Genomic DNA, 12,770 nt, shown 5'->3' on the forward strand with positions numbered 1-12,770 from the left:
TCGCACATTTCGGCACCTCCCGTTGAAACGGACTTTTGGGCTCTTATTAGGAGCCCCAACGGGAATTTCTAACGGCCAAAATCATTGTGCGGTGAAATAGGAGGGAATCCCCCCGGATAAATATGGATAAAGGAGAGGATAGCGGCCGGATTGCAGTGGATCCACTGGAGCAGCGGCAAGGAAGGGAAGATCGAAGCAAGATGGCGTTGGAAGGTGGCTGTTTGGTATGGGACCCGGAGCAACAAGAGTTCCTGCGGCGCTGTGTGGAAGAGCTGAAGAAGGAGGTGTTGGCCCCGATGCTACAGGCGATTGAAGGGCTAAAGGAGGCGCAGAGGACCCAGGAGTTGGAGCTTCGGGTTGTGAAGGCAAAGGCTGCGGAGAATGAGGATGAAATACAGGGCCTGGTGGTAAGGACAGAGACGCACGAGGCACAGCACAAAAGGTGTGTGGAGAGGTTGGAAGCCCTGGAGAATAACTCGAGGAGGAAGAATTTAAGAGTCTTGGGTCTTCCCGAAGGCACAGAGGGGGCGGACGTCGGGGCATATGTGAGCACGATGCTTCACTCGCTAATGGGATCGGAGGCCCCGACGGGCCCTTTGGAGGTGGAGGAAGCTTATCGAGTTCTGGCGCGAAGACCAAAGGCAGGAGAAATACCTCGAGCCATAGTGGTCTAAGATGGGCGAAGAAAACTCGGAGCTGCAGGTGGGAGAACGCGGTGATCCGCGTGTACCAGGATTGGAATGCGGAGGTGGCGAGAAGGAGGGCAAGTTTCAACCGGGCCAAGGCGGTGCTCCACAAAAAGAAGGTTAAATTTGGAATGTTGCAGCCGGCAAGACTGTGGGTCACACACCAAGGGAAGCACCACTACTTTGAAACGGCAGAAGAAGCGTGGACATTTATTGTGGACGAGAAGCTGGAATAGTCTGGCGAGAAAAAAAGCTTCTGTAATAAAGTGGTGGGGTGATTATGTGGGACGAGGAAGGGGAAGGGGGGGGGGGAATTCTTTCAATTTTGTAACTTTTCCCTTTTCCCCTTGTGGGGGGGGGGGAGTATGGGGAACTGTGGGCGCCGGTGGGAAGGAAAGGGGAAGGAGAAGGGAACTGCGCCATCAGGGGCGGGGCCGAGTGGGAAACGCGGGCTTTTCTCCCGCGCTATGGTAATTGTGGCGGGAACGGGGACGCAGGAAGGAGGGGGCCTCGCACAATGAGGGGCCGAGGACAAACGGGGGAAGCTGAGGTCAGCCAGAGTTTGCTGACGTCTGGGAGCAACATGGGGGGTTTAATTACGCTAGAAAGGGATCTAGCGGAGAGGGGGGCGGGGGGGGGGGGTGTTAACTGGGTTGCTGCTGCTAAGGGGAAGGGGAGCTGTTATGGGGCGGGGTGGTCGGGACGGGAGGGCACCGTCGGTGGGATATACGGGTACGTGGGAATCGGGTGAGGAGCTGGGTTAGAAAAGGGGATGGCTAGTCGACATGGGGGGGGGGGGGGTAAAGAGCCCCCAAACCCGGTTGATCACGTGGAATGTGAGAGGGCTGAATGGGCCGATTAAAAGGGCACGGGTACTCGCACACCTAAAGAACTTAAAGGCAGATGTGGTCATGTTGCAGGAGACGCACCTGAAACTGGCAGATCAGGTCAGACTGCGTAAAGGATGGGTGTGGCAGGTGTTCCATTCGGGCTTAGATGCGAAGAATAGGGGAATTCTAGTGGGGAAACGGGTACTGTTTGAGGCAAAGACCATAGTGGCGGACAGTGGGGGTAGATACGTGATGGTGAGTGGCAGATTGCAAGGGGAGGTGGTGGTTCTGGTGAACGTATATGCCCCGAACTGGGATGATGTAAACTTCATGAAGTGTATGCTGGGGCGTAACCCGGACCTGGAGGCGGGAAAGCCTCCAGGCTGGGGGGAGACTTCAATACGGTGCTTGATCCAGGGCTGGACACGGTCTAGGTCTAAGACCGGGAGGAGGCCGGCAGCGGCCAAGGTGCTTAAGGACTTCATGGAGCAGATGTGAGGAGTAGACCCCTGGAGATGTATTAGGCCTAGGAGTAAGGAGTTTTCATTTTTCTCCCATGTTCACAAGGTGTATTCACGGATAGACTTTTTTGTCCTGGGAAGGGCACTGATTTCAAAGGTGACAGGGACGGAGTATTTGGCCATAGCCATTTCGGACCACGTTCCACTGGAGGTAGGAGAGGAAAAGGAGCAGCACCCACTCTGGAGATTGGATATGGGGTTGTTGGCGGATGAGGGGGTATGTCTAAGGGTGAGGGGGTGTATCAAAAGGTACATGGAGCTTAATGATAACGGAGAGGTCCAGGTGGGAGTGGTCTGGGAGGCGCTGAAAGCGGTGGTCAGAGGGGAACTGATATCCATAAGGGCCCATAAAGGGAAGAAAGAGAGCAAAGAAAGGGAGCGACTGTTGAGAGAACTTCTGAGGGTAGACAGGCAATATGCAGAGGCTCCGGAGGAGGGACTGTACAGGGAAAGACAAAGGCTACATATGGAATTTGACCTGCTGACCACGGGCAAGGCAGAAGCACAGTGGAGGAGGGCACAGGGAGTACAGTATGAGTATGGAGAGAAGGCGAGCCGATTACTGGTCCAACAACTGAGGAAGAGGGGAGTGGCGAGGGAGATAGGTGGGGTGAGGGGTGAGGAAGGTGAGATGGAACGGGGAGCGGAGAGGGTGAACGGGGTGCTTAAGGCATTCTACGAGAGGCTGTATAAGGCTCAGCCCCCGGAAGGGAAGGAGGGAATGATGCATTTCCTAGATCGGCTGGAATTCCCGAAGGTGGAGGAGCAGGAGAGGGCGGGACTGGGAGCACGGATTGAGGTGGAGGAGGTGGTAAAGGGGATTGGGAGCATGCAGGCGGGGAAGGCCCCGGGACCGGATAGGTTCCCGGTGGAATTTTATAGGAAATACATGGACCTACTGGCCCCGCTTTTGACGAGAACCTTTAATGAGGCCAGGGAAAGGGGGAAGTTGCCCCCGACTATGTCGGAGGCGACGATATCGTTACTCTTAAAGAAGGAAAAAGACCCGCTGCAGTGCGGGTCTTACAGGCCTATTTCCCTCCTGAACGTGGATGCTAAGCTCCTGGCCAAGGTGATGGCGACAAGGATAGATTTAAAAGACAGGACCTCGAGGGTTAAAAGACAGGACCTCGAGGGTTAAAAGACAGGACCTCGAGGGTTGTAATCTCGGGATTACTCCCTGTGCCACATGCCAGTGAGGCTAGAAATAGGAAGATAGAGCAGACAAACACGTGGCTAAACAGCTGGTGTAGGAGGGAGGGTTTCCGTTATCTGGACCACTGGGAGCTCTTCCGGGGCAGGTGTGACCTGTATAAGATGGACGGGTTGCATCTAAACCGGAGAGGCATAAATATCCTGGCCGCGAGGTTTGCTAGTGTCACACGGGAGGGTTTAAACTAGTATGGCAGGGGGGTGGGCACGGGAGCAATAGGTCAGAAGGTGAGAGCATTGAGGGAGAACTAGGGAATAGGGACAGTGTGGCTCTGAGGCAGAGCAGACGGGGAGAAGTTGCTGAACACAGCAGGTCTGGTGGCCTGCATATGTTTTAATGCAAGGAGCATTACGGGTAAGGCAGATGAACTTAGAGCTTGGATTACTACTTGGAACTATGATGTTGTTGCCATTACAGAGACCTGGTTGAGGGAAGGGCAGGATTGGCAGCTAAACGTTCCAGGATTTAGATGTTTCAGGCAGGATAGAGGGGGATGTAAAAGGGGAGGCGGAGTTGCGCTACTTGTTCGGGAGAATATCACAGCTATACTGCGAGAGGACACCTCAGAGGGCAGTGAGGCTATATGGGTAGAGATCAGGAATAAGAAGGGTGCAGTCACAATGTTGGGGGTATACTACAGGCCTCCCAACAGCCAGCGGGAGATAGCGGAGCAGATAGGTAGACAGATTTTGGAAAAGAGTAAAAACAACAGGGTTGTGGTGATGGGAGACTTCAACTTCCCCAATATTGACTGGGACTCACTTAGTGCCAGGGGCTTAGACGGGGCGGAGTTTGTAAGGAGCATCCAGGAGGGCCTTTTTTTATATTTTTCAACAGAATGCATTTTTGTTGAACATTTTTAATTGTTTCTTTGAATATTTCCCACTGTTCATTTATAGTAATACCTTTTAGTCTAGTTGTCCAATTAACCTTAGCCAGTTCTCCCCTCATACCTGTACAATTGGCTTTGTTTAAGTTTAAAATTCTTGTTTGTGATTTGAGTATGTCACTTTCAAACTTACCATGGAATTCAATGGTATTATGATCATTATTTCCCAGAGGACCTTTCACCACAACATTGCTATTTAACTCTGCTTTATTACATAATACTAGATTGAAGATAACTTTATCTCTAGGCAGTTCCACAATGCATTGCTCCAAGGAACTATCACTAAAACATTCTACAAATTAATTCTCTGGACCATTCTTGTCAATTTGATTGTCCCAGTCTGTATGAAGATTATGACATTGTCTTTGTTACAAGCTCTGATAATTTCTTGTTTAATGATCTGTTCAATGTATAACTACTGTTCAGGGTTCAAGAAAATACTCCTACCAGTGTTTTCTAAGTCTTGGCTATTCTATTGACAAAGGGTCACCTGAACTTGAAACGTTAGCTCTTTTCTCTCCCTACTGATGCTGCCAGACATGCTGAGATTTTCCAACATTTTCTCTTTGGTTTCAGATTCCGGCATCCATAGTAATTTGCTTTTATCCTACCCACACTGTTTATAATTCATGATCTTCAGAGGCCAGATCTTCACGAAGGAAAACAATCCCACCTTTCCCAATCTATCTATGTAACTGAAGTTTCTCATCCTTGGAACCATTCAATTTGCTTCACATCCTTCATAAAATGTGGTGTCCAGAATTTGACATAATACTCCAGTTGAAATGAAACAATGCATTATAAAGGTTCCAATGTAGCTTTCTGACTTTTGTTAAGGTATGTCCTTATTTATAAAGCTCAGGATCCTCTAGGCCTTTTGAACCATTTTCTCAACCTGTCCTGCCACATTTCAGTGATTTGTGCATACATGGTGCCGTGCCTCTGATATTCTGGATATTACCAATTTATTCCTTAATAGTATTTATTGTATTTTCCCATTGCCTTTCCACATTGAAGTGTTCCCTCAGTCCAGCGCTGTAAATCTGCCAATTCAGTGACTGCATTTAATCTTCACCTCTGTCTGACAATTAAAAATCTAATGGTCAAACACACGCCTCTCGTTTCTTTCCAATTATAAATTCCTCCACCCATATTTAGAAGGAAGTTGGTGAGGTAAACCTGTCATGCTGTAATTATATCCTCATGGCTGTGGGAGAGTTGTAGCGCTGCTGCTGGCCAGGGTTTTGGGGAGGGTATATGTACAATGCAACATGTTAACAGGAACTTAAAACTCTCTCTGCTAGTTCCTCAGAGTGAGGCTACATCCCGTGACAGGATCATACTTGTGGAGTCTTTTAACGCGAGGAGGCTCCTGCGCTGCAGATATCACATGGTTCTGTCTTACCAAGAATCTCTCCCACTCTCCCACTCTTACCACCTGCCGTTGGTGAATTGGAGGGATTTACAAATTGATAATCAACCTGTTTGGCCACGTTATGGCTAAACAGGTCCTGGAGTGAGACTCAAGTCTGCAGCTGCAGGCTCAGAGGCAGGGATTCTACATGCTGTTCCAAAGGAGTTAAAACTTAAAATCAAGGACAGAATGAATTGCCATTCATTATTGGAGATACCCGAGATGGTAAGCGACATTCAGGCTGCTTGTTCAGGATTCCGTGAAGTTTGCAACCAGGTTGTTGCAAATAGTCATAGTTCAGTTCCTGTGATCTTAAAATGGTGATTGAACTGGGTGCCCTGATCTAATCATTACTTTAGTTCACCTGAAGACTGGTGTTACCGTCCTGTGTGCAATGCATTTTTAAAAAACTGTGCCTCATGTGGTAGTATGTATTGGGGGTCATGTGGGACTGGAAGCCCTAATGTCATTGGCTGACAGATCCCGGGTCCTGGTTGGCCGTTGACCTCAAGCTCCGCCCTGAAGGCGAAGTATAAGAAGCCGGTGTCTTCCCCCGCAGGCCAGTTTACTATCGGGCTGCTGGGGAACAGACACGCTTAATAAAGCATCATCGACTTCACTCTATTCGTCTCATGGAGTCTTTGTGCGCTACACCTCATTCCCAGAATTCACCCCCAAATTGAAAGAGAGTTGGATAGTGTGGCTTCCAGTTTCACACAGTCACTTACCTGTAGGCAGGATTCTATAAACTCATCAATCGTTACCACACCATCTTTGTTCTTGTCCATTTTCTGCAAGGATTGACATAAAAGATCATTCAGAAACGTTTGAGGAGGGATCACACCAGTTTATTCTATGCACGAAAGTCACTGTGAATTTTAAATTGTGATTAAATGAAGCCCATGGAATGGAACAAGATCACTTGTTTGCTCTTCTTTACCAAACACTATCAAGAATTTAAATTCACACCCGGCAAGGGTGATGAAAAAGGCTTAGGAACAAGGGGACAACAAATGTACCAAGTCACAAAATATATCCTTGTTCCTGCAATGCCGCTAGGTCAAAATTTCGCACTCTAACAGCAATGTGGGTATGTCTACACCACAGGACACCAGGTTCAAGTAGGCGGCTCACCACCACCTTCTCAAGGTCAATTAGGAGTGGACAATAAATGTTGGATTGCCAGCATTACCCATATCCAGAAGAATAGTTTCAAAGTGAAAGGCTAAGTTGGAATTGGGTGCCATATCCACAACTGATGTGGAGATGCCGGCGTTGGACTGGGGTGAGCACAGTAAGAAGTCTTACAACACCAGGTTAGAGTCAAACAGGTTTGTTTCGATGTCACTAGCTTTCGGAGCGCTGCTCCTTCCTCACCTGATGGAGGAGCAGCGCTCCAAAAGCTAGTGACATCGAAACAAACCTGTTGGACTTTAACCTGGTGTTGTAAGACTTCTTACTATATCCACAACTGTAAGACATGAGATATCTGATGCAAACAGCGATCGATGGGGTGCACGTCGCCATGCGGCCACCAGCGGAGAAGAGGGACGTGTTCATGAACAGGAAGGGGACCCACTCCATGAACATTCAGGTGGTCTGTGACCACCAGATGAAGATCCTGCACGTCTGCTCCCGGTACTCGGGCAGTGTACATGACGCGTTTATCCTGGCACAATCGTTCATCCCCGCCATGTTCGAGAGACACCCCCCCCCGGCTGAGGGGCTGGTTGCTGGGTGACAAGGGTTACCCGTTGCGGTCATGGCTGATGACGCCTATAGGGAAGCCACAGACCGACCCCTCCTGGACCCCGCCGACGACCTCCTCAACCGGGGGCCCTGCCTTCCCAATACGCCTGCGCCGCACGCCGATCCGCGCACCCCGGGGGTCCCTGCTGCTACTTCTGCGGTCAGCAGAAGCACCCCCACCAACACTGCCCGGCCCGCACTGCAGGTTGTAAAGCCTGCAGTAAAAAGGGCCACTTTGCGGCTGTGTGCCAGGCCTGCGCAGGCGCTGCGATCGTGCCCACTATCGCCCCCTCCCCCACGCCGGACGCACGATGGGAGCCGCCATCTTCTCCTCCCGGGGCAATGTGCGACCAATGGGCGCCGCCATCTTGTCCCCCTTCGGCCACGTGCGCCCCATGGGCGCCGCCATCTTGTCCCGACCCCGCAATGTGCGCACCATGGGCGCCACCATCTTGTCCCCCACAGGGTCTCCGGACATCCCGACATCGGAACCGCACACGCTCACCACCCGAAGCATCCGATGGCTACCCGCAGCTCGCTTCGATGACGCTGGACCAATCTCGCCTGCACAACCTGGCCACCGCGTCGGCGACGGTTAAAATCAACGGCCACGTGACCTCGTGCCTGCTGGACTCCGGGAGCACTGAAAGCTTCGTTCACCCAGATACGGTAAGGCGCTGCTCCCTCGCGGTCCACCCTGCCAATCAAAGGATCTCCCTAGCCTCCGGATCCCACTCCGTCCCGATCCGAGGCTTTTGTACAGTCACTCTCACGTCCAGGGTGTAGAATTTAGTAACTTCCGCCTCTATGTCCTTCCTAATCTCTGCGCTGCACTCCTGTTGGCCCTGGACTTCCAGTGCAACCTCCAGAGCCTCACCCTCAAATTCGGCGGGCCCTTACCTCCCCTTACCGTTTGCGGCCTCGCGACCCTCAAGGTCGACCCCCCCTCCCTTTTTGCCAATCTAACTGTGGATTGCAAGCCCGTTGCCACTAGGAGCAGACGGTACAGCACCCAGGACAAGACCTTCATCGGGTCTGAAGTCCAGCGGCTGCTTCAGGAGGGTATTATCGAGGCCAACAACTGGGGAGAAACACAGGATGTTCGTGGACTACAGCCAGACCATCAATCGGTATACGAAGCTCGACACGTACCCCCTCCCACACATATCTGATATGGTCAATCAGATTGTGCAGTACCGGGTCTTCTCAACAACTGACCTGAAATCCGCCTACCACCAGCTCCCCATCCAGAAGTCGGACCAGCCATACACTGCCTTCGAGGCGGACGGTCGCCTCTACCACTTCCTTAGGGTCCCTTTCGATGTCACAAATGGGGCCTTGGTCTTCCAAACAGAGATGGACCGAATGGACCAGTACGGTTTGCGGGCCACCTTTCCGTACTTAGATAATGTCACCATCTGCAGCCATGACCAGCAGGACCACAATGCCAACCTCGATAAATTCCTATGCACTGCCACCCTTCTCAACCTGACCTACAACAAAGAGAAGTGTGTGTTCAGCACAACCCGGTTAGCCATTCTTAGCTATATAGAACATTGAACAGTACAGCACAGAACAGGCCCTTCGGCCCTTGATGTTGTGCCGAGCCTCTGAAACCGAGATCCATTCTGTCATTCTGGTGTGCTCCATGTGCCTATCCAATAACCGCTTGAAAGTTCCTAAAGTGTCCGACTCCACTATCACAGCAGGCAGTCCATTCCACACCCTAACCACTCTCTGAGTAAAGAACCTACCTCGGACATCCCTCCTATATCTCCCACCCTGAGCCTTATAGTTATGCCCCCTTGTAACAGCTACATCCACCCGAGGAAATAGACTCTGAACGTCCACTCTATCTATCCCCCTCATCGTCTTATAAACCTCTATTAAGTCGCCTCTCACAGTCCAAAACGGACTTCTCGGGCCCAACCCCGACCGCATACACCCCCTCATGGAACTTCCCCTCCCCCACTTCCCCAAGGCCCTCAAACGCTGCCTGGGGTTCTTTTCCTACTACGCTCAGTGGGTCCTAAACTATGGGGACAAAGCCTGCCCACTCATTCAGTCCACCCAATTCCCCCTTGCGGCCGAGGCACAATATGTTTCGCCCGCATCAGAGCAGACATCGCCAAGGCCGGGATGCGCGCAGTGGACGAGCCACTGCCTTTCCAAGTAGAAAGCGACGCTTCAGACGTCGCCCTTGCCGCCACTCTAAACCAGGCAGGCAGACTCGTGGCATTCTTTTCCCGCACCCTTCATGCCTCTGAAATTTGACATCCGTCGAAAAGGAGGCCCAAGCTATCGTTGAAGCTGTGCGGCATTGGAGGCATTACCTGGCCGGTAAGAGATTCACTTTCCTTACTGACCAACGGTCGGTAGCCTTCATGTTCAATAACACACAGCGGGGCAAGATCAAAAATGATAAAATCTTGCGGTGGAGAATCGAGCTCTCCACCTATAATTACAAGATCTTGTATCGCCCCGGTAAACTCAACGAGCTCCCAGACGCCCTCTCCCGAGGTACATGTGCCAGCGCACAAGTGGACCAACTCCGGGCCCTACACGACAGCCTTTGTCACCCGGGGGTCACTCGATTGTACCATCTGGTCAAAGCTCGCAATCTGCCCTACTCCGTCGAGAAAGTAAGGACAGTCACCAGGGACTGCCAGGTCTGTGCGGAGTGCAAGCCGCACTTCCACCGGCCGGACCGTGCGCGCCTGGTGAAGGCTTCCCGCCGCCCCTTTGAACGCCTCAGCGGGGATATCAAAGGACACCTCCCCTCCACCGACTATAACACGTACATTCTCAGTGTGGTCGATGAACTCGATTCCCCTTCGCCATCCCATGCCCCGATATGACGTCTGCCACCGTCATCAAGGCCCTCAGCACCACCTTCGCTCTGTTCGGTTTCCCCGCCTACATCCACAGTGACAGGGGATCCTCATTCATGAGCGATGAGCTGCGTCAGTTCCTGCTCAGCAGGGTTATAGCCTCCAGCAGGTCGACCAGATACAACCCCCGGGGAAACGGACAAGTAGAACGGGAGAATGGGACGGTTTGGAGAGCTGTCCAGCTGGCCCTAGGGTCCAGGAACCTCCCAGCCTCTCGCTAGCAGGAGGTCCTCCCTGACGCTCTGCACGCCATCCGGTCACTATTGTGCACCGCCACTAATAACACACCCCATGAACGTGTTTTTACCTTCCCCAGGAAGTCCACATCCGGGGTGTCGCTCCCGACTTGGCTCGCTGCTCCAGGATCGGTCCTTCTCCGTAGGCACGTCCGACTCCACAAGGCGGACCCCTTGGTGGACAGGGTTCACCTGCTCCACACCAATCCTCAATATGCCTACGTTGAGTTCCCCGACGGCCGCCAAGATACTGTCTCACTCAGGGACCTGGCACCGTCAGGTTCAACCCCAACCCCCCCCACCTCCCGCCAATATTGACCCCACCAGACCACCCCCCCATCCCCTTTTCCGCACAAGAAGACGAAGAGGACTTTGGCACGCTCCCGGAGTTCCCCGATGACTGGCCAGCATCAACACCACCACCACCGCCATCGATGCCACCTCCACCACCGCCAGCAACGACTGCGCCGCCATCGCTACGCCGCTCCCAACGAAGCACAAAAGCACCGGACCGGCTGAACCTTTGACAGTCTCTGGACGGTCAACATGGACTTTTCTTTCCCTACTACTGTACATAATTGCACTAATTGTATATAGTTTCACGTCACCCTTCAGGACTCATTTTTAACAGGGGGTGAATGTGGTGAACCACTGTAATAGGAGATGTAAGGTAGGGCCTGCACTACAGGTTCGCCGGTAGCTCCTGCCGGCTGGCTCCGCCCACGGAGAACTGTATAAATATGCATGACCTCTAGTGCCCTGCCATTTCGCCAGCTGCAGCAGGAGGCCACACATCTGACTGTAATAAAGCCACAGTTGTACCCAATTTAGTCTTTGTGCAGTTGATCGTGCATCAGGGTGCAAATGTGGCCAGGAGTCAGATTTGGAGCTCACAGCTCATTGCAGAGCTGGTTGTCATCATTCTACATGGCATCGATCACATCCGCTTCCGCAAGCAATCATGTGAGCCCAGCCCGTTGTGCCGCAGGTGGATGGGTAGTGGAGAGGTGTTGTGCATGTGGTCGTGTGGGAACTAAGGGTGGTGGGTGGTGTGGGAGGTGCATCTCATGAGTGCTGTGGAGGTGGGGCTGCAGGGTGGTGAGGTGGTGCAGTACAGTGGTGCTAGTGCCGCTTCTCAGCGAGCCCCTACCCCCTAGTTGGTGAAACGTGCGGCGATCAACGCCTCGCGTGCTCGCTGGCAAAGCCGGTGGCGCCGTGCAGCCTCGTGTCCACATCCAGACCCCTCCTCCTCATCCTCGTCATCTGGAGATCCGTGCCCTTCCTCGGGCTCACTCTCTGCCTCCTCTTCCTCCAGCACATCGCCCCTCTGCTGGGCTATATTGTGGAGGACGCAGCAGACCACAACAATGCGGCCGACCCTCTCAGACAGGCACTGGAGGGCCCCTCCAGAGAAGTCCAGACACCTGGGGCGAGATTCTCCGACCCCCCGCCGGGTCGGAGAATCGCCGGGGGCTGGCGTGAATCCCGGCCCCACCGGTTGCCGAAGTCTCCGGCACCGGAGATTCGGCGGGGGCGGGAATCGCGCCGCGCCGGTTGGCGGGCCCCCCCGCGCGATTCTCCGGCCCGGATGGGCCGAAGTCCCACCGCTAAAATGCCTGTCCCGCCGGCGTAGATTAGACCACTTACCTTACCGGCGGGACAAGGCGGCGCGGGCGGGCTCCGGGGTCCTGGGGGGGGCGCGGGGTGATCTGGCCCCGGGGGATGCCCCCACGGTGGCCTGGCCCGCGATCGGGGCCCACCAATCCGCGGGTGGGCCTGTGCCGTGGGGGCACTCCTTCCCTTCCGCCTCCACCACGGTCTCCACCATGGCGGAGGCAGAAGAGACTCCCTCCACTGCGCATGCGCGGGAATGCTGTCTGTGGCCGCTGACGCTCCCGCGCATGCGCCGCCCGGAGATGTCATTTCCGCGCCAGCTGGCGGGGCACCAAAGGCCCTTTCCGCCAGCTGGTGGGGCGGAAATTCGTCCGGCGCCGACCTAGCCCCTTAAGGTTGGGGCTCGGCCCCCAAAGATGCGGAGCATTCCGCACATTTGGGGCGGCGCGATGCCCGTCTGATTTGCGCCGTTTAGGGCGCCTGTCGGCGGACATCGCGCCGTTTCCGGAGAATTTCGCTCCTGAAGTGCATCTTCAGCAGTCCAAAGCGCCTTTCGACCACACCCCTGGTTGCTGCATGGGCATCTGTGTGTCACTGTCCTGGGTTCCCGTTCTCTGTGTGTCAATGTCCTGGGTCGCCGTCCTCTGTGTGCCACTGTCCTGGGTTCCTGTCCTCTGTGTGTCACTGTCCTTGGTTCCCGTCCTCTGTGTGTCAAGGTCCTGGGTCC

At 53.6% G+C, this 12,770-nt stretch overlaps 1 protein-coding gene across 2 annotated transcripts in view; it reads right to left on the reverse strand.

Moving 5' to 3' along the window:
* The window catches only part of LOC140426730 (A-type potassium channel modulatory protein KCNIP1-like), a 948,039-nt gene that overhangs the window by 340,126 nt on the left and 595,143 nt on the right, over positions 1-12,770 (reverse strand). For both annotated transcript variants that reach the window (XM_072511852.1, XM_072511851.1), the window contains exon 7: positions 6,282-6,344. In XM_072511852.1, the coding sequence (XP_072367953.1) occupies positions 6,282-6,344 (63 nt within the window). The remainder of the gene's footprint in view (positions 1-6,281; positions 6,345-12,770) is intronic.

This window comes from Scyliorhinus torazame, chromosome 7 (assembly GCF_047496885.1).
Source record: "Scyliorhinus torazame isolate Kashiwa2021f chromosome 7, sScyTor2.1, whole genome shotgun sequence".
In the NCBI taxonomy this organism is placed as follows: Eukaryota; Metazoa; Chordata; class Chondrichthyes; order Carcharhiniformes; family Scyliorhinidae; genus Scyliorhinus; species Scyliorhinus torazame.